General features: G+C 46.1%; 1 protein-coding gene across 1 annotated transcript; it reads right to left on the bottom strand.

The window, feature by feature from the left end:
* Nucleotides 1-1,130: 1,130 nt before the first annotated feature.
* HACD3 (3-hydroxyacyl-CoA dehydratase 3) lies at nt 1,131-21,945 on the bottom strand. Its single transcript, XM_014065185.2, has 11 exons — nt 21,811-21,945; nt 20,080-20,122; nt 17,852-17,925; nt 13,457-13,621; nt 8,908-8,959; nt 8,714-8,824; nt 8,225-8,352; nt 5,956-6,068; nt 5,144-5,250; nt 3,770-3,901; nt 1,131-2,360 (listed from the first exon to the last, which is right to left on the bottom strand). The coding sequence occupies exons 1-11, from the start codon at nt 21,889-21,891 to the stop codon at nt 2,284-2,286; spliced, it is 1,083 nt and encodes a 360-aa protein (XP_013920660.2). The 5' UTR covers nt 21,892-21,945; the 3' UTR covers nt 1,131-2,283.
* Between the last annotated feature and the right edge of the window lie 30 nt (nt 21,946-21,975).

Genomic DNA, 21,975 nt, shown 5'->3' with positions numbered 1-21,975 from the left:
GTTCCCATCTCTACAAGCAGCCCATCACAGATCAAAAACATGATGTTCTTCTCAGGCCTCTTTTGGGACCACTGAAGGGAATCAAATCAGAGGAAACTGAAGCAATAGGTTGCTTTTAAAATATGTGTACTTCCACTGGATATTAGGGTCCTGGTGAATGGATTGTGAACATCCCAGAGCATTAGCTTATGTAGGTCTGTGATGGCGAACCTATGGCACACGTCCCACAGGTGGCATGTAGAGCCCTCTGTGGACACGCGAGCCGTCGCCCCACCTCAGGTCCACTGCCTCCTGTTGGCCAGCTGTTTTTCAGATCTCTGCCACGTATGTGTGACGAGGCACATGTGGGAGAAGTGCATGCATGCGCGGGGCCATGAGGTACAGTGCGGCCCTCCCTGTGGTCCGTTTTTGCTCCCATGAGGCTGCAGGGAGGCCACCTAGGCACAAAGCATGTCATGGGGGGGAGGGGGTTGTGTGCAAAAGTGCGGGGAGCACAGAGGGGTCACGCACGTATGGACAAAGGCAGGGTGCATGGGAAGGATTGGTGCGCATTGCATTACGGGTGCCAGTGAGTGTGCATGTGCTTTCAGCACGCGATGACAAAAAGGTTAGCCATCATTGACCTAGTTCTGTGATGGTGAACCTGTGGAACGTGGAGCCATATTTGCTGGCGTGCAAGCAGTCAGCTCTGGCACCACCGGTTCTCTGGGCAGCCCCATAGGCATCACCATCTTGTTTGTCAGTTCTGCGCATCTGCAGAACAATTTTTATTGTACTGCACATGCGTGCATCTATCACAAGCAAACTGGCAGTTGTGGCTGCTGGAACCTACCCCTGCCTGTAACAATTGCTGGGCTGGACACACCGTGTCAACAGCCTCATTGTCCCCTCTCCGTGGCTTTTGGTGCACGCAGCCGAGATGGTTATCCAAGTCAGAAGCTGTCCTGGAGTTTACTGGTTAAGTTAAGCTGAAAAGCTGCTGGATGACTGCCTCTGCCAGCCTGGTCTTTGAATTGCACAGATGTTCACACGCAACCAGGTGAAGGAATGAAACCTCTCCCACACGGGCAATATAATAATTAAATATCGATCTACCTACTGCAAAGCCAGAGATGCAGAAACAAGAAAGGTGTTTTTAGAAGCATTTATTATTAGAAATAGGCCTTTGATTTGCCTTGTCCAAAACTTGCCAACACAGATTCGTAACAAAGTGCCTGCACTGTAAACTGTTAACCTCCCCAACTCTGAATACATTAACAGCCCCCTCTGCCAGGTACCCGGGGGGATGGGGGAACCCTGCTGAAGATTAAGAGAGGTGAAAAATGTTAAATGCCACCACCAAATGCTCTCGCTGCTGAGAAGGAAAATTAGCCCAGAACTTGGGGGATCCAAAACCCATTTTCCCCAATTGGAGAAACAACAAAAACTCCACATAGCCTTGAAAATCCAAAGCTTTTCAGATTGCCGTGAGTGACTCTCACCCAAAGAGATGCAGCTTCATCATCTTCCCTTAATATCCGAATGGCACCTTTCCTAGAATCTAGTACTGTAGATTCAGCATGTTGACATGGTGAGTATTCTTAAACCAGAAGCCAACATTTTCAAACCTACGAGGATTTGAATCAGCCCTGTCCTTATTACAAGAGGTCTCTGCTCCCTGGGGTTTTCCTGCAGAGGCCTGCTCTCATTTTAAATATGTCTGAGATTTTATTACTTGTGCGTCAGGAAGTTTACAGACGATAAAAAATCAAATACAAGAACGCCACTAGGAAGAAGCGGGCAATGAATTTGCCCCTCTAGATTTAGTCAATTTTGCTGTCTGGATGAGGAAAAAAAGTAAAATTGATCCTAACAAACCACTCGGTTCTTTTAAAGCCACAGGAAACTTACTGCTCAGTCTTAACTACGTTTCTAGGTTCTTTAGATCCTCTTCAAGTTGGTGTTTTGGAAATCTCTTTCTGCATCTCTCGAGCGGCAGAGTTTTTATGCTATTTCCCCCCCCCCCGGAAAGCAGCTTTCTTTTCACTAAAGGGTCTGGGTCTATTTCATAAGAAAGAGATTTTTAGCATGGACCCCGTTTAGCTTATCCGAGAAGGGAGTGAGGTGCAAAGGAAAATGTTAGCTGGACGGCTCTATTTTCTGGTGTCAGGCAAGGAAGACATGTGTCATTGCGACTACAAAATTGGTTTTTGGGTTAACAGGCAAAGAAAAGGGTTTGGAAGAGCCCAAAGCCCACCCCCTGCACCCATCTTCCAGGAAGATTAGAAAAAAAAGAGACTCCAATTAGTGCATTTTCCTCTTTTTGGGCCCAAGACGTCGCTGGCGTTGCTTGTACATGTGACGGAAAAGGATAAACGGTGCTGAAAGGAAAAATGGAGGAAGGATGAGTTTTTGTTCCCTAATAAAAACCAAGGAGCCATCCAGGCAGGGTTGCTTAACCTTGGGAACTTTAAGATGGGTGGACTTCAATTCCCAGAATTCCTCAGTTAACATGAGAAACCATGTTGGCAGTATTTCTCAACCTTGGGGACTTTAAGATGGGTGGACTTCAACTCCCAAACTGTCTGGCTGGGGAATTCTGGGAGTTGAAGTCCACCCATCTTAAAGTCCCCAAGGTTGAGAAATAGTGGACAATGAGGATAACAGATTTCCCCAAAGCTGCCACAGAAGAGAGACTCCTCTTGTTCACAACTAGTGGAGCAAGCCAATCTCCTTCCATGCTGCATCATGGCCTCAACTGATTTTCTATCTCCCATACTTGTATGAGCTCCATGCATGGCCATTGGTTGCTTGGCATCTTGGTTGTCTTCCTGACCAACAGAGGTCAGGAAAAGGAGGGCGGGAATTGTGTAGATCTCACCGCCAAAACTGTTCTGACCGAGGCTTCCCAAGAGCATGAAGGAAGCTCCTGGTCCTGACAAAAAACCCTTTTTATTAATTTGCTGTGAATTCCGCTCATTGACATCCAGCAAAGGCTTTCAGGGGAGGATTTACAGTCACAGGCCTCATTTGGCTTGGAGACCTGCCGGACGGATCTCTGCAAAACTTGGCAAGGAGCCTCGGAGAGTCACGAACCAATGAAGGGAACTAATTGTCTCCTGCAAACTCCGCTCCCCTTTCACTCCTCTTTTATTTCCTCTGGGAGGTGCCATTCATCCTCCACCTGTGGCCTTACTCCCAAGTCAACCCCTGTTCCTCAGCTGTTCCCTTCTTGTCTGGCCACTCTGCGCATGCGCACACTGGGAACAGGCTCCAGCTGTTCTTCTGCCTCACTGATGTCTGACTCTGAAGGCAGCTGATAACTGTCAGATGGCCCTGGCCCCCTCTCTGCCTCCGACACCGAGCCCTCATCAGAGCCTTCCCCAGACTCCAGGACTGGCCCATTTTCCTCCCCAACCTCCTCACTGTCTGAATCAGTTGCCAGCTCTGCTGGCGGCCACAATACTATCTGTCTACCTGTTCTATCTCCCTTGTCTATCTTCTGTCTATCCTATCTATCTACCTACCTACCTACTCTGTCTGCTCCCTGCCTGCATAATCCTGCGCTATAGATATTTTCTTCCTCTCCCTCCAGATGCTTTTGATAGAGAATACAAGATGGCTTACGATCGTCTCACCGCGAATCAGGTCAGAGGCGGAGGCGCTGTGACCCAGTCCCTTGATATTTCCAGGGCCAGATTTAAGCACCCTGCGGGCCGGACTCGGCTCGCGGCACTTGCGTTTGACTGCCCTGGTATAGAGGATACCCCTTTGCCCATTGAAAACTCACCTAAGAATAACAAGATGAGATGGAGCTGCAGAAAGACGGAAAACGGGACGGTGACTTTCAGCGGATAATTGAGGGTGAAGCTGAGTTTTCCGGTGCTGTTGAAGATAGGAATGGCCTGGATCACGGCGACAGCTAAAAGCAGAAAGGAAAGAGTTAAAAGGCCCTTTGGCGAAGAGCAAAGAACAACGGTAGAAGCCGAGCTAAGCTTCGGAGGCTTGACAAGGAGGAATAGATGCTGCAAAGTCAACATACACCCTCCAGAGAAAGCTGCCTCAGATAAGGCCAACTCAAATGCAACCTTCCAGTTTGGGCTAACTGCTCACCCTGGGATTTCTGAGTGGTCTCCCGCTCTGAGGGTCCATCATCCCAGCCTTCAGAGCCCAAACAAGGCAGACCAGGGGCTGCCAAGTCAAGACTTCCTTCATGATTTCAAAGTTTCAAATGGAACTTCCCAAGTTCGGTCAAACCCTGTGGGATTTTTGAGTGGTCTCCCACCCATCAACCCAGCTGTTTTGAGCTTCGAAGGCAGGGCAGGGGCTGCCAAGCCAACCTCTCCACAAGCTACAGCTAGTTCTTAACTTATGATTACGACTGGGACCAGAATTTCCACTGCTAATCAAGTTGCCTGTTAAGTGAACCATGACTGATGTTATGACCTTTCTTGCCAAGGCTAAATGAATCACTGCAGTTGTTAAGTGAATCCGATTTCCTCCTTTGACTGGGCTTGTTGGAAGCCAGCCGGGAAAGTTGCAAACAACAATAAAGTAAAACCTGGGATGCTCAAACCATCTTAAATACCAGCTGCCTGAATTCTCATCATGAGACCTTGAGGATGCTGCAACCATTGTAAGTCCCTTTTTTCATTGCTGTTGTAACTTTGAATGGCTGCTTAATGAATGTTTGTAAAGCAAGGACCACCTGCACTTGTATTTCAGGAGAGAGAGAGACAGAGACAGAGAGAGAGAGAGAGAGAGAGAGAGAGAGAGAGAGAGGAATAATACAAATAGTCCTCGACTTACAACCAAAATTTCTGTTGTCAAGTGAAACATGTTAAGTGAGTTTTGCCCCATTTTACGTGAAATGTCTTGCCACAGTTGTTAAGCGAATCAGTGCAGTGGATAAGTTAGTGAGCCGGTTGTTAAGTGAATCTGGTTTCCTCATTGACTTTGCTCGATAGAATGTCACAAAAAGGAATCATGTGACCCCAGGACACTGCGACCGTCATAAATATGAGGCAGTTGCCAAGCACCTGAATTTTGATCATGTGGGACCCTGGGAATGCTGCACTGATCATAAGTGTGAAAATAAGTCACTTTTTCCGGTCACTAAATGTCTCACCAGAGCAGTTTATTCATCCCTATTTCTCCCACGTACCTTCTGCCAACATTCCCAGTGGGTAGAGAGGCATCCATAGGCTGTATCGAAGCCAAGTAAGAATTTTCCATTCTATGTCGATACTGGAAAGCAAATAGTAGGGATACCTAGAAGGAAACCCACAAATATCGGTCATCTCTCATCACTTACCTGGTTGGTGCAAGGAAATGGAGTGGAGTAGCAACAACCACACCCTATATCTCATTGACCAGCACACTGAAAGTGTTAGATGTTCCTTAGTAAACTTCATGTGTATTTTATAAAGTAAAGGTAAAGTTTGCCCTCGTGCATATGTGCTCGTCGTTCCTGACTCTAGGGGGCGGTGCTCATCTCCATTTCAAAGCCGAAGAGCCAGCACTGTCCAAAGACGCCTCTGTGGTCATGTGGCCGGCAGGACTAAACGCCAAAGGTGCACGGAACACTGTTACCTTCCCACCAAAGGTGGATCCTATTTTTCTACTTGCATTTTTTATGTGCTTTTGAACTGCTAGGTTGACAGAAGCTGGGACAAGTAACAGGAGCTCACTCCATTACACTGTGCTAGGGATTCAAACCGCTGAACTGGGGACCTTTCTGATTGACAAGCTCAACATCTTAGCCTCTGAGCCTCCGTGTCCCTGTGTATTTTATCCAGGCCTTAAAAATCAAGATTAAAAGTGCAAATTAAAATAAAATGGTTAAGTTAAAGTTGCCCAGAAAAGTTTTGTAAGGGGTTTGGGGGACCCCAAGACGATAATGTAGAGATGGCAACAGGCAAGAATTCTGCAAAGGATTTCAGGAAGAATGGGGGGGGGGGGGTTCGCCCCAAATACCTGATGATCTCAATCGTGCTCCAGATGTAGAAGATGAAGAAGACGACTGCTTTGCTTTGCATTTCTTCCACACTTCCAAGAACTACAAACAGTATAAAATTCCTCCCAAAGATCTGGAAAGGGGTCGAAAGAGAGGTCAGGAGTGGGAGGAAGGTTTACCCCTTCCAAGATCAGATGCTTCAAATATACACTCCGAACAAGGAACAAACCTCAGTGGGATTCAGCCAAGCTTTTCGTAAGGCTGCTGTCCTCAGAAGTTGGAATGTCTAGGAATTCCCACTTATTTTTGAGATTGGGGAAGCAGATATATTCCTTTTCCCATCATGGAGGTGGGAAAGTTGTTGTGGGAATGGTGGAGAATTAGACCTGTGTTGCTAATTCATTCAGCTTCTGTCCCAGAAAAACTATACAGCATAGGATATAGACATAGACAAAACTAGCAGAATGGCAAAAGTGGCTTCAGGGTATAGAGAATAACAGGGTTAGAAGGGATCTTGGAGGTACAGATAACAGATTAACAGAGTTGGAAGGGACCTTGTAGGTCATCTAGTCCAACCCCCCACCCAAGCAGGAGACCCTACACCATTTCTGACAGATGGCAGTCCAGTCTTTTCTTGAAAGCCTCCAGTGATGAAGCTCCCACAACTTCCGAAGGCAACTTCTGTTCAATGGGTTGACTATTCTCACTGCCAGAAAATTCCTCCTTATTTCCAGGTTGAATCTCTCCTTGTTCAGTTTCCATCCATTATTCCTTGTCTGGCCTTCAGGTGCCTTGGAAAACAACTTGATCCCCTTCCTCTCAGTGGCAGCCCCTCAAATATTGGAAGACTGCTATCATGTCTCCCCTGGTCCTTCTCTTCACTAGGCTAGCCATGCCCAGTTCCTGCAACTGTTCATCATATGTTTTAGCCTCCAGCATGAAACTGATATATTATTGACCACAAGGAACTCTCTAGATAGAACAAGGTGTCCAACCTTGGTAATTTTAAAACTTTTGGACTTAGTCAGGCTGGCTGAGGAATTCTGGGAATTGAAGTCCACAGGTCTCAAAGTTTCCAAGGTTGGGCACCTCTGCTCTAGAAACAACTTTCCTTAGCTACCCATACCTGGGGCACTACTGTCAGTTACCATAGTCATTTTAGCTGGGGAACATGGGCTGAGAAGCCTGAGTCCCTTCTGGAAATAGGGCGGCATAGAAATATAATAATAAATTCAAGACACCAGCTCAGGAACCTTGGCAATGTTAAGCTGAGTGGACTGCCTCCCAGAATTTCCTAACCAGCCATACTGGCTGAAGAATTCTGAGAGTTGGAAGTCCACAAGTCTTAAAGTGGCTTAGGCTAGAGACTCCTGCTATTTCAAAAGACACGGGTTCTTTCTGGGACTCCCAAATATGCAGAAATACTTTTTTCCCAAAAAGTCAGATGGAAAATGATACCCTTCTACAAGCCCATCAGAAACAGTGCTGATTGATTCCTCAGCCAGCTTGTGTGAACCAGCTGGGAAAATCTGAGAGCTTGAATTCCATAGGTGCTGGCTGAGGAAATGACCAGGCTGAGAGAAGCATCAAATGTGTCGTCAGTCTCGAGTCCCTTTGTGCCCACATGAGAACTAAGTCCAGCCCTCTTTAAATTCCACTCACTCTTATCTACCACCAATTTGTTTTGACCATTAGTAGTTCAGATTCTTGTTAGTAGTTCAGATTCTTGTAGAGAGCATAAGTTTACAATAAATCTTTATATTCATTTGAACTGCCTGGGCCTCCTAATTTTCCCATGCTTGTCAGGAATTCTGGAAATCCACCCACCCTAAAATGGAACTAGAACTACCACCTCTTGGCGATTGGCCCAAAGTCACCCAACAGCTTTCCTGCCTAAGGCAGGATTAGAACTCACTACCTCTTTGTGATTCACCCAAAGTCACCCAGCTGGGTTTCATGCCTAAGGCAGGACTAGAACTCACACCGTCCAGATTTCCAGTCTGATATTTTAATCTTTGATTTCCTTTAATGAAGCATCAAAGGCAGGAAGCTTTTGGACAGCTTCAACAAGATAACAAAACTTTGCACATCATTAGATGCCCAAGACTCGCTCAAGAGAATTATTAACAACAGAATGATGTAGTATACAATCCTTTGCCATTTCTACTCTAAGACAGAAAGTATTAAAGAGATATATTGGTTGATCTCTTAAACTGACAAACTAAACTTTCAGCCAGCCCCATAAAAATGAGTTTTTACACTTTCCAAAGTGGTTTGCAAAAGTATTACCTGGATACAAACAGGAGCTAAAGGAGCTTTGATGAGGCCTATCAAGGTATTCACAATCTCCATCAAGGCCAACGTCTGGCAGAAGTACATCATGTCCGCACTCATGTGGAAAGTATCTGAGAAAGATTCTGCAAAAACATAAGATAGCTACCTGTAATTGGAGTGTGAAGGAAGGAGACCTACTAAATGCAAAGGAATCAGGAATAGATTTCAGACCGATTTTAGGCATCTTGCAAAAGATAACACTGCGGCACCAATTTCCATGGGTTGTGAAGCACCCGTTTCAAATGTTTTGCGCAACCTTATCCAGATAACATGGATTTCAGCTAACATGAAGTTAGAACTTTCCCAGAAACTCCAACTACAGAAGTTGGAACACGTGACCTGGTGCAGTTCAAACCACAGGCCTCGTAAGGCAACTCCCCCTTGAGCCCATTCTAGTTTCTTGGGCATGGAGACAAGGAGGGGAACCAAAACTGTGCCACTTGCCTTTCCCCAGCATGAACAGCCGGACGGTCATATTCACAAAGATCCAGGAAAATCCCAGGAACTGCACGAGGTTGTACATGAACAAATAGCCCCTCTTCAAGTGTCGGAAAGCTGCAAGGGGTTACAGAACCAAGTTAGCAAAGGATGAAGGGCAGACAACTTTGGATGGCCAACTGCGAAGTGGAGACACTTACGGTCTTTGGGGATTCTGTTCTTGAGACTGATTTTGTTTATCCGCTCTTCTTCCTAGACGTTAGAAAGAGAGAAAGAGACAGCATGAAAACTGGTACGTTCCCATCCAGAAGGGATTCAATCTCGCGGTTGATACATTATTTGTAAATAACTGGCTGCTCTTTGGTATGCCAAATGGATTGGGACACACGACTCAGAAAGCCTTAAAAGGTAAAGCTTCCCCTCGCACATATGTGCTATTCGTTCCTGACTCTAGGGGGCGGTGCTCATCTCCTTTTCAAAGCTGAAGAGCCAGCGCAGTTCAAAGACATCTCCATGGTCATGTGGCCGGCATGACTAAACGCCAAAGGGGCACGGAACGCTGTTACCTTCCCACCAAAGGTGGTTCCTATTTTTCTACTTACATTTTTACATGCTTTTGAACTGCTAGGTTGGCAGAAACTGGGACAAGTAACGGGAGCTCACTCCATTATGCAGCGCTAGGGATTCGAACCGCTGAACTGCTGACCTTTCGATCGACAAGCTCAGCGTCTTAGCCACTGAGCCACCGCATCCCTATTGTCCCAGAAAGCCTTACGGCAGGGCAAATGCAATGTAATGCATGATTTCATATGCCTGCCTTACCAAACCCAGCAGGGGGCATGATCCATCGTCTAGGTCAGGGGTCTCCAACCTTGGCAACTTTAAGCCTGGAGGACTTCAACTCCCAGAGCAAAGCTGGCTGGAGAATTCTGGGAGTTGAAGTCTTCCAGGCTTAAAGTTGCCAAGGTTGGAGACCATTGAGGGCTTGGAATTCAGTGATGGCGAACCTTTTCGGCACTGAGTGCTCAAACTGGAACATGCATTTATGTGAGCGCACACTGGAGAGCCAGAAACGCGAAGACCAGCTGGCCAGCCCACGCATGCCTGTTTTTTGGTGATTTTGGGGCTATTTTCAGGCCGTTTTTCGGGCTGTTTTTGCCCCAAATACAGCCCAGAAAATGGCCCCCAAAAATGGCCTGGTTTTTTGGGCCATTTTCAGTCTGTTTTCCAGCGCCTATGAATACCAGAAGAGCAGCCAGAGACAGTGCGCGTGCACATAGAAAATGCTGTGCGTGCCACCTCTGGCACCTGTGCCATAGGTTCGCCATCCCAGGCTTAGATTATTACCATCTATGATGCTTATGTGTCAGCTTCCCAGAATGTCATTATTTCTTTAACAATAGTTGGTCGAGTGTTTCTAATGTGGCTGGTACCAGTTGAGTCGTAACTGTTCTTAAACAGCAAAGCTTTGTTTAAAGTAATAGAATGCTGGCTGGGGAATTCTGGGAGTTGAAGTCCACACATCTTCAAGTTGCCAGTGGTTATGGAGCGCCCCTTTATTCCTCGGGGTCTCTAGTGGCATGGCCTCCTTCCCTGCCTTTCCCTTGTTGCTTTTTTCTTTCCTCGGAAGGGCTGGGATCGGGCAGAACCCTTCTCTGCTTTGGGTCTAGGGAGATTCTCAGTCCTCCAGGTTGTGCCTTTTCAAGAGGCCACTGGAATGTCTGCTTTTTCTTTGAAGATGTTTCGTTTCTCATCCAGGAAGCTTCTTCAGCTCTGACTGGATGGTGGGGATAGATGTCTACCTTCAGTCAGAGCTGGAGAAGCTTCTTGGATAAGAAGCGAAATGTCTTCAAAAGAAAAAAACAGAAAGTCCAGTTGCCTCCTGAAAAAAAAAACACTTTTGGGACAACCATGACCTGGATGATGGAGAATCCCCATAGACATTGGGGGGGGGGGGTCCTAGGTAGCAGGGCATTTTCTCCCCCCTGAAGAGAGATTGCCCTTATCCCTGTTGAGCTTCTAGAGCAGTGTTTCTCAACCTTGGCAACTTGAAGATGTCCGGACTTCAACTCCCAGAATTCCCCAGCCAGCATTTGCTGGCTGGGGAATTCTGGGAGTTGAAGTCCGGACATCTTCAAGTTGCCAAGGTTGAGAAACACTGTTCTAGAGGTCCTGAAGACCTGGTTAGGCCAATAGGCCTGAGGGAGTTGATTGACCTAACGAGGTAGGTTGGGTATTTTTAAGACCAAGACCATTGTTAAGATGATTTAAGGCAGGGCCCCCACAATCCACAGGCTGCAGCCCAGTACCGAGCCCTGGCCTGTTCAGAACTGGCCCGTGGAAAGGTTGGGCGAGGGTTCACGCAGGCTCCATTTGTGTGAGTAGTGGGTGCAAATGGAGCTGTGTGTAACTGCTCACCCCTCATGTGGAACCATCCTCTTTCCCCCCCCCGTCACGCTCCCCACCGGTCCACACAAAGCTGTAAAAGTTGGAGACCGTTGATTTAAGCCACGTGGAAGAATCCTTTGTTTGTTTAGTGACCATTGAAGGTTCCAACAGCATTCAAAAAAGGGAATTTGTGACCACTTTCACACTAACCACCATTGCAGCCTCTCCTTGGTCATGTGATCAAAATTCAGACATCTACCGTATTTTTCGGACTATAAGATGCACCAAGGTTTCAAAGAGGTAAGTCAGGAAAAAATGGTTTTTGCCCTTCCCGGCCCCCAGGAGCACTCCAGGTTTTTTGCCAAAATGGAGGCATTTCTCCCTTCCCCCAGCCTTGCTGAAGCCTGCAGAGTGCTTCTGGGGGGTGGGGGAAGGCAAAAACGCCCCCAGGAGCACTTTGCAGGCTTCGGGAGGCCAAAAATAGTTGTATTCGATGTATAAGATGCATCAACATTTCCACGCTCTTTTAGAGGGGAAAAAGGCGCGTCTTATACTCTGAAAAATACGGTATTTATGATAGTGACCGTGTCAAGAGGTCATCTGATCCCCTTTTGTGACCTTCTGCCAAGTCAATGGGGAAGCCAGATTCATTTAACAACCGTGTTACTAATTGAACAACTGCAGTGACCACTTAACAATTGTGGCAAGGAAGGTCATAAAAGGAGGCAAAACTCAGCTGAATGTTTCACTTAGCAGCAGAAATGTGGGCCTTAATTGTGGTTGTAGCCCGAGGACGATCTGTCCTTCTGTAGAGAGCCAAGGTGGCGCAGTGGTTAAATGCAGCACTGCAGGCTACTGCTAGATCAGCAGGTCAGCGGTTCAAATCTCACCGGCTCAGGGTTGACTCAGCCTTCCATCCTTCCGAGGTGGGTAAAATGAGGACCCAGATTGTTGGGGGCAATATGCTGACTCTCTGTAAACCGCTTAGAGAGGCCTGAAAGGCCTATGAAGCGGTATATAAGTCTACTGCTAAGAGAGAGCGAGAGAGAGAGAGAGAGAGAGAGAGAGAGAGAGAGAGATCACTTTTGCTCAATATAAAGTGGAAACTGGCAAATGTCCCAGGGTTGAGGCTGAGAGGCCCATTTACTTCTCCAAATGCCAAAGATTGAAGTACAAGGTGATAACAAGAGTTGACAAACGTTTTTCCAAGCCCTGAGCTCCCCTGGATGTCAGCCAAACATTTAAAAACAAAAAAGCAAAAACAATCTTGCAAGATTTTGGTGATTTGGCATCATCTCAACTGAGTACTAACTTGTCCAGAAATTTCAGAATTGTGAAATTTTACCAGAGCTTACACAAGAACCACAGGCATTGCACAAGATGGGTTAATTCTGAAAGAGTTGGGTTTCTTTCTTTTTTTTCATTCTACTTTTTAATCTAATGCAGATGCCAGCTAAGAGTTACCTGGGGGCAAATTCATCATGTTATATCTGATGGTTGCACTGGTTTTCAATTGCAAGACTTAAGAGACATAATCCAAAGCATTTTTTGTATACCTGGGCAGAGGGCCCCACTTAAGGACAGGGTTCCCCAACTATGGCGGTTTTTAAGATCCGTGGACTTCAATTCCCAGAACTCCGCATTTATTAGCATCATGACTTACGGCTGTACAGACATGCTCCATTATGGTCGTAAGTGAAGGACTACCTGCAGAATGCTTATTACAGCACGTGATGGGAGGGTTTAGACCAGTGGTGAAATCTAATTTTTTTTACTACCAGTTCTGTGGGCGTGGCTTGGTGGTGGTCATGTGACTATGTAGTCATGTGACTGGGGGATCAAAAGACAGAAATTCACTTTAACAATGTCTTGCTGGAGCAGGGTTGGACTAGATGACCTCCAGGTCCCTTTCAGCCCTGAATTATTCTCTGAAGCTGCGTCTAGTGCCAGGATTGTAGTCTTCCCTTCCTCTCCTTTTTCTCTCCCTCCCTTTCTCTTTCCTTCTCCCTTCTTTCTCTCTCTGTCTCTCTCTATTTCCTTCTTTCTTTCTCAGCACTCCCCGTTTTTGGTCTAGTAGGCCTCAGGGAAGCCTGCTTGGAGCAAAAATGGACCCCCACCCCCACCCACCCATTTTTGGCTGTGCAACGTGCAATCGAAGGTTTTGGATATTTTTTTACTTTTTTTTAGTATTTTTTACTACTGGTTTGGGCGAACCAGCCCGAACTGATAGATTTCACCCTGGTTTGGACAGACCCAACAGGTGGGCTCTGGGCTGAAAAACTCTTTGCTTAATGTCCACCAGAGGAGTCCTCTCTTCCCAACGTTCTTACCAATACAGCCATGTCAGCCACCTGCCCTCACCTTGGCCTTCAGTTCCAACTCGGCATCCGATTCGTCCAGCCATCGGTCAAAATCTGGAGCGAGGAACAGCGGCCGTTTCTCCTGCTTGGTCAGTCTCTCCCACCAGTGGCTCTCCTTCTTCTTCACCGTGATATTCAGCTGCCTCTGGGTCACTTTGCACACCGGCTGAAAGAGGAGGAGGGGGGAGAAAACAAACCCTCGTTTAAGGAAAAGGGGCTTCGGTGAGAATGCATGATAGAAAAAAAAAATAGGCATTAATATCTACCCTTTATTGTTCTGTCAGAATATTCCTCCTTATTTCCAGGTTGAATCTCTTCTTGTTCAGTTTCTATCCATTATTTCTTACCTGGCCTTCGGGTGCTTTGGAGAATAGCTTCACTCCCTCCTCTCTGTGGCAGCCCCTCAAATATTGGAAGACTGCTCTCCTGCCTCCCCTGGTCCTTCTCTTCCCTACACTAGTCATGCCCAGTTCCTGAAATTGTTCGTATGTTTTAATCTCCAGGCCTTTTGATCATCTTAAATAGATTTAGATTAACAGACTTGGAAGGGACCTTGTAGGTCATCTAGTCCAACCCCCAAGCAGGAGACCCTACACCATATTTGACAGATGGCAGTCCAATCTCTTCTCGAAAGCCTCCAGTGATGAAGTTCCCACAACTTCTGAAGGCAACTTCTGTTCCATTGGTTGATTGTTCTCACTGTCAGAAAATTTCTCCTTATTTCCAGGTTGAATCTCTCCTTGGTCAGTTTCGATCCATTTATTCCTTCTCTGGCCTTCAGGTGCTTTGAAAAATAGTTTGACTCTCTCCTCTCTTTGGCAGCCCCTCAAATATTTGAACACTGCTATCCTGTCTCCCCTGGTCCTTCTCTTCCCTAGACTAGCCAGGCCCAGTTCCTGCAACTGTTCATTGTATGTTTTAGCCTCCAGCATGAAACTGATATATTATTGATTGCAAGGAACTCTCTAGAACTGTGATGGCAAAACTACGGCACACAGTCCTCTCTGTGGGAACGTACACCATCACCAGCTGCTCTTCCGGGTTCCGTTGTGCGCATGTGTGCCATACAACTGGTCCGATGTACATGTGCACTGGCCAGTTGCTCTCTGTTGGGTTCTGGCATGTGCATGGAAGATGGCCAGCTAGTCTTCACAAAAAGACCAGCTGGCCGCGCACATGCTTATGCCGGAACATGAAAAAGAGCAGCTGGCTGGTGCACATGTGCGCAATGGAACCTGGAAGAGCAGCTGGCGATGGCACACATGCCATCATGGACCCTGGGAAGACACCAGCTCTGGAAGGCTGCTGCATGATCCAGAAATAACTTTCAAATCAAGATCTATAAAGCATTCTGGTTTTACCCAGGAACAAGTTAGTTCCTCATGAGACTGAGGTCAGGAAAAGAAACAGCTTCTCCAGAAGCAAGGTTATTCTGTGTCGGATGGGTTGTGTACACACACACACACACCAACAAGTCGCTGTTTTGGTGACTGGTCAGTTGAATTTAAAGGTGGTACAATTACCAAAAGTGTGCCTGATCAGGCTTTTTCCTGATTTTGTAAATTTTATTTATTACAATTGGGTTTGCCTTGTGTTCATTTCTAATTGAGCCAATCATTGGCCCGTATTTCCCAGGATTCTTAAATTTCACTCCAGACAGTTAGAAAAATAGAAATAGAGATAGAAAAATAGAAGAAATAGAAATGTAGAGTAGAGTAGAATAGAATAATCTCACAACAGAAATTGTTGGCTCATTTGGAGTCATAAGTTGAGGACTATCTGTACAAAGTAATATAAAGGAAGAAAAAAGAAAAAGAAATCACAGAAAAAGCAAGAAATGGAAGAAAATGTTGAAGAAAAACAGGGGGGAAAAAGATACAGCAAAGTGGCTTCCAATAGTCTTCACAGCTATAATAAATTCAAATATCTTTTAATCTCTCTCTCTCCATTAACTTACTCTTCTTTCTGCATCCTATCTGATCCTCAAAACCATAAATCATAATTATTATTTTTTTGACATTTTCATGCAAAAGGTCTTTAAGGAGTTTCCAGTCACCAATAACTGTAGATACTGCCTTTTTTCCTAATAAAAAGCCCATTTATTCATTGCAGCAAAACCTGCCAACTTCACTCTGCGTAGTGGGTGGTGCCAAATCTTTCCACCTCTGCACACCTAATAATCTCGCCATGTACTCTATGAGCCTCCTGCCCTTATTGCTGACCACACAATCCTGCCTACAATTTGCTGGGTCTGAAATGGATTTACTCAGTGGGCAAACTTCATAAGCCACATTCACGAGAGGCTGGAATGACCAGAATTTCTAGTCTGGGTGCAAATATGATTGAGCAATTCAGGGAAGCCAATTCTATCTGCAGGGCGGCTGGATCTCCACGCCTTCCAATGCAATTGTGGTTGTTATGTGTCCACCTGGCTTGTCCGCAAAGAACCAAAGCTTCTGAAATAAAACCTAGATCCAGTTCTACAGGCATAAGATCCCTGGAAAAACCAGTTGGGCTTTGCAGAGGAGATGTGATGTTTGATAAAGACTCTTGCTGCAACGTTCTATTACACAGGGGTTTCCAACCTTGGCCTCTTTAAGATGGGTGGACTTCAACTCCCAGAATTCCTCAGCCAGTCATGCTGTTCTGACCTAGGCTTCCCCAGCAGCACAAAGCCGAGTTCTCGTCCCAATAAACCCCTTTTATTTAATTGACAGTGAATTCCTCTCCAGCAAAGTCTTTCCTCTCCCACCATCTTTCAGGATAGTTAATTACCAACCTTTATCAGGCTTGGAGAGTGGCCAGGCCAATATCTTTCAGATGTTGCAATACTTGGCAAGAATGTAGGAATGAACTTATTGTCTCCTGCAAACTCCACTCCCCTTTCACTCCTCTTTTATTCCCTCTGGGAGGGGCCATTCATCATCCACCTGTGGCCTTACTTCCAAATCAACCCCTGTTCTTTAGCTGTTCCCTTCGTCATGCACACATTGGGAACAAGCTCCAGCTCTTCGTCTGCCTCACTGATGTCTGACTCTGAAGACAGCTGATAACTGCCAGACGACCCTGGCCTCCTCTCTGCCTCTGACACAGAGCCCTCATCAGAGCCTTCCCCAGACTCCAGGACTGGCCCATGTTCCTCTCCAACCTCCTCACTGTCTGAATCTGCTGCCAGCTCTGCTGGTGGGCCACAAACACATGCTGGCTGAAGAATTCTAAGAGTTGGAAGTTCACAAGTCTTCAAGTGGCCAAGGTTGGAGACCCTGAAATACGCAGAAATATATTTTTTTCCCAAAAAGGCAGATGCAAAATGTTACCTTCCTACAAGTCCATCAGGAACGGTGCTATGCATTACTGAATTTAGTTATTGCTGCTTTTTAAATGATTTGCTTGTATTAAATAACTTAGTGTTTATTAACTTCGGCAACATTTAAGATGGGTGGACTTCAACTCCCAGAATGCAGGCTGGCTAAGACATTCTGGGAGTTGAAGTCCACACATCTTAACGTTGCTCAGGTTGAGTAACAATGAACTGGCTGATACTTTGCACGCTGTATCAGATCAAAGAGGTTGAAGTTCGTTCTGGGCACACTCTGTGCTAATACGTAATTGTCCTCCTGCTATTGTTTAATTTGGCGAGTTAAAAACCAATCGACTTCATTCATTCAGCCTGCTTAGCATTAACACAAGGTGTATTTATGTAGGACAAGGGGCAAAAGGCTGGCTTAGCGTTTTCTGCTTTCATGCTTTTGGGGATCTCCAAAAAAACCACTCTTGATGTGTGAACTTGACCTTGTGAGTTGAGCCGGAGAGATGCATTTATAGGTCTATAGAAATCAAGTGACATGCCGGAAGTCCTCGAGTTACAACAGCTCAATAAGTGACCCTGGAAGTTACAAAGTCACTGAAAAAAGTGATTTATGACCATTTCCCAACCTTAGCACCACTGTAGCATCCCCATGGCCATATGATTTGCATTCAGATACTTGACAACTGACTCATATTTATGACGGTTGCAATACCCTGCACTACCCATACTGGTTGCAACAGGATCCGGAACCCACCACTGATATGATCCCTTTTTGCGCCCTTTTGACCAGCAAAGTCAATGGGGAAGCCAGATTCACTTAACGACCGGGTGACTAACTTAAGAAATGCAGTGATTCACTTATCAATTGAAAGGTTGTAAAACCTTATTAAGATAGGTTGTAAAATGGAGCAAAATTCACTTTAACATATTGTCTCGGTCAGCAACAGAAGTTGTGAGGACTACCTGTACAATTGAAAAGTAACTGAATTTATTTAACTGTGCTCTGACAATCCCAAAATAAAATCATGGGCACCTTTTCAAATACTGATATTTGTTTTTATTAGACAACAAGTACTGAACTCTTACCTGAGGATTTACTGGTTCCAGGAACTCAATCTGGAATGTGTAAATATTGTCTCCTTTGGCTCCATGGCCCTGGGCTAGAAAACCAAAAATATACATCCTATTTTTACCAATTCTAGAAAAGCAATTGTATAACTGTAGAGAATCGGATCCTTCTCTAATGAGACAGTTTGAGGCAGTTTCTAAGGAGGAAGTTTCTAAGGAGGCTTTCCAAATTAAATGTCAAAATGTCACATTTCTCTTGAAAAAGTGGGTGGCGGAACAGCAGCACAGAGAGGAGGAGGAACTCGGAGAAAAAAGCATAATTTTGAGATTGTTTTGGGAAATAATTGTTAATCATTCAGGCTTGAGCCCTGGCACGAATATAGACACAAGACAGAAAGCGGATCAATCAATTAAACAATCAATCAGAATAGAGCTAGAAGGGACTTTGGAGGTCTTCTAGTCCAACCCCTGCTCAAGTAGGAGACCCCGTACCATTCCAATCAATCAATCAGAATAGAACTGGAAGGGACCTTGGAGGTCTTCTAGTCCAACCCTTGCTCAAGCTGGAGACCTTGTAACATTTCAAATACTGTATTTCCCTGAAAATAAGACAGGGTCAAGTTCTTTTGACCCCTAAAATGAGCGCTTGGCCTTATTTTTTGGGATATCTTATTATTTTTGAGGTGCAGGAGGCGGTGAGTGTGGTCACCGCATGGCTGCTGCTGCATTGCAATATTTTTGGGGAGGGCTTATTTTCAGGGGAGGGTTTATTTTAGCGCATGCACTCAAAAGCCCGATTGGGCTTATTATCCAGGGAGGTCTTATTTGGGGGGGGGAAAGGGTGGGTGGCTGTCCAGCCTCGTCGTCAAAACCTCCAGTGATCAATCAATCAGAATAGAGTTGGAAGGGACCCTGGAGGTCTTCTAGTCCAGCCCCTTGCTCAAGCAGGAGACCCCCAAACCATTTCAGATTTCAAATTCTACAAAGTCAAATGGTTCTTTTTTCTTTCTTTCAATACTTTCAAAAGCTTTCCTTCGACAGCACAAGGGCCTCTGTGAAATGCGGGAGGGCAGGTTTTGCAAAAGAATTCAAAGGCACTTTTTTCCCACAGCAAATAAACATTTACATAACAGTCCCAGATGAAAGTGAGCTCCTCCTGTTCTTAAAATCCAACATCAAAAGGAGTTACGGTTATCTTAACGCTGATCAAAAAAAAACAGGCCAGGTATGAAAATTTTACGATCTTATTTAAATGAGGCCATAGACGGCATCTGCTTGAAAAATCCGGAACAAGGATGTTGGGAATAATACATTGTTTGTTCGGTGATTCCAATAACAGGTATTCCTCAATTTACGATGATTCATCGTTACAACGGTACTGAAAACAGGGACTCATGACCGATTTTTATGCAGCATCCTATGGTCACAGGGTCAAAATTCGGACGCTTGCCAACTGTCATGTGATCCCCTTTTGAGAGCCTTTGACAAGAAAAAGTCAACGGGAAAGACTTAACAACCATGTTACTAAGTTAACAATTGCAATTGCGGTGATTCTTGTAACAACGGTGACAAGAAAGATTGTAAAACGGGGCAAAATTCACTTAAGAACTGTCTCACCTTGCAACAGACATTTTGGCCTCCATTGAGGTTGTTAAGTCTATGACTATTTACATTATGCCAGTTTCCTTGGGGAACACATCCATTGTGTTGCATAAATTATCATACACGGATCAGGGCAGGGGTCTCCAACCTTGGCAACTTTAAGCCTAGCGGACTTCAATTCCCAGAAAGCTTTGCTGGCTGGGGAATTCTGGGAGTTGAAGTTTGCCAGGCTTAAAGTTGCCAAGGTTGGAGACCCCTGCATCAGGGGACATATTTTATGCATCCGGATTCAGTGAAATAGCAACCCAGAACAAGATAATCTTTGAGGGAAGTGCGAGAATTAAATCAGGATCAATAAATTTGTAGGCAGTTTGTTTATCTCTCCCTAGAAATGCAATCTTAAAATCCCAAGAATCTTAAATTGTCAAAATGAATCCTTGAGTGGTTTTGGAAACGCTAATTTTACCTTGAAAGGATCTGGGCTTGTAGCGTGACGAACTCCCTGGAAATTATTACTCCTGACGGTTTCTTTATAATGTATCGGTATAATTTATAACGCCTTTATACTTGTCATTTTATAAATTGAAATGCTTTTTTTCTCTGAAAGATATTTTTCTATGAGGAAATAGAGGAAATTGGTTTACCTTTAAAATGGAGCACATTGTCCGTAATAGTAATTTCAGGATCCTGGGGAAAAAAGGAATAAAGATGGTTACTTACCTTTCAATTACAGGAGGAGGAGGAAGAGGAGGAGGAGGAGGAGGAGGAGGAGGAGGAGGAGGTGGTGGTGGTGGAGACTGATGTGTCTTTGATGCTCTCTGAGCTTGCTTGTTTTCTTCCAGACATTTCATTATCCAACAAGGTAACATCTTCAGTGCAAAAGGGAGTGAGGAGTTGTGGAGAGGAGTAGGAGGAGGGAGGAGGGGAAGATATGAAGAGGAAGAGGAGGAGGAGGAGGAGGAGGAGGAGGAGGAGGAGGAGGAGGAGGAAGAAGAAGAAGAAGAAGAAGAAGAAGAAGAAGAAGAAGAAGAAGAAGAAGAAGAAGAAGAAGAAGAGGAGGAGGAGGAGGAGGAAGAGGAAGAAGAAGAAACCCTGAGCTGTCCTTGGTGCTCTCTTGAAGTTGCTTGTTTTCTTGCAGACGTTTCACGACCCAAACAAGGTAACATCATCAGTGCTAGTAAGGAGTGATGTTAATTCCAAGGTCAACATCAGTCCAACAATCCCATAAACAATATCCCAATCAAGAAACTGCCAAAAAGGCAACAGTAAACAGCCCAACCAAAGGGCTTCTAAAGACCCCACCAACACTGAACAGGCAAGGCACCAGAAGATAAACAGACAGCAAACCACACTCCTTGCCAGCACTGATGATGTTACCTAGTTTGGGTCATGAAACGTCTTCAAGAAAACAATCAAGCTCAGAGAGCATGAAGGATCTCTAATAATTTTATTCTTCTCTGGCTGGCATTCTCCTTTGCAGCCTCTTTCAGGCTATTTGGGACAAGAAAGCAACAAATCCTTTCATAGCTACAAGGCCGGATCTTACAGGAAAACGTGGGAGCAATTTTCCATGCGTTTTGGATTCCCACATACGTAGGTGTTTTTTTTTAAAGTACATTAAAAGAAAGAGTGGAAGGGAGGCGTTTCAGCCGTCTGCCCTGGCGGCTTCCCCTCCTCTGCAAAAACCTCTGAATCAAGGGTAGGGGTAGCTTTGCTCCCTTCCAGATCCCGCTTGCCAGGATCTTTGCAAGGCTCATCAAATAAGTGTGACCCAAAGAGGAGGGGATCCTCACTTACCGTCCTGCATGCATATGGTTTCCCCCATCTTCCCCTTCTCCTTTTTGGGCATTTCTCTCCCCCTCCCCTTTTCTAGCCAAACCTAAGCAGGCCCCACTGAAGCCTAGGAGGCTCCTGCACGGACCCCTAGAAAGACCCTGGGGGCAAAAGGTACATCCTCCCCCATTCCCCGCTTCTCTTTCATTCCCAGCCCACCCCCCAGGAAGCGTAGTCAGGTCCAGGGCGCCCAAAGGCATCATCAATGCCCCACCTGCCCTGCGGGGGATGCCATCCATGCAAAGCCCACCACCGTCCTTGCCCACAGCACCCCCTCCCACCCAGGAAGCTGCAGGGCAGTGCCAGCCCCAGGGCTTGGCATGCATTGGAAGGGGTGGGGTAGGGGCTGATGCATGCAGGGTACCAAATGGGGGTCCCCCTCCCTCCGGCCCCCTCCCCACGCGTGCTTTTCCCACGGGGCGCATTTGAGGGGAGGGGCAGGCGAGGCTGTTTCGGATGGCGGGTCTAGCCAAGCCCCCCCCCAAAAAAATCTCCCACTCGGGGGCAGCCCCCCTCCCTCCCCTTCCCCTCCCCAGGGTCACCTGCACGTCGCTCAGCTCCACGCGCAGGTAGAGCTCGGGATGCCGCTGCGCCCAGTGCACCTGCGGGGTCAAGCTCGCCATCGCGCCGGCCAGGCGGGAAGGAAGCAGCCGGGGAGGCGGCGCCAAAGGCGGGGAGGCGGCGGCGGCGCTGCGGGCCGGAGGAGG

Source organism: Thamnophis sirtalis, unplaced genomic scaffold, assembly GCF_051295495.1.
Source record: "Thamnophis sirtalis isolate CommonGarterSnake01/CBP01778 unplaced genomic scaffold, rThaSir2_p1.2 scaffold_2, whole genome shotgun sequence".
NCBI classification, from domain to species: Eukaryota; Metazoa; Chordata; class Lepidosauria; order Squamata; family Natricidae; genus Thamnophis; species Thamnophis sirtalis.
Note: the sequence above shows the minus strand (reverse complement) of the source record. Positions and strands in the feature narration are given on the sequence as shown.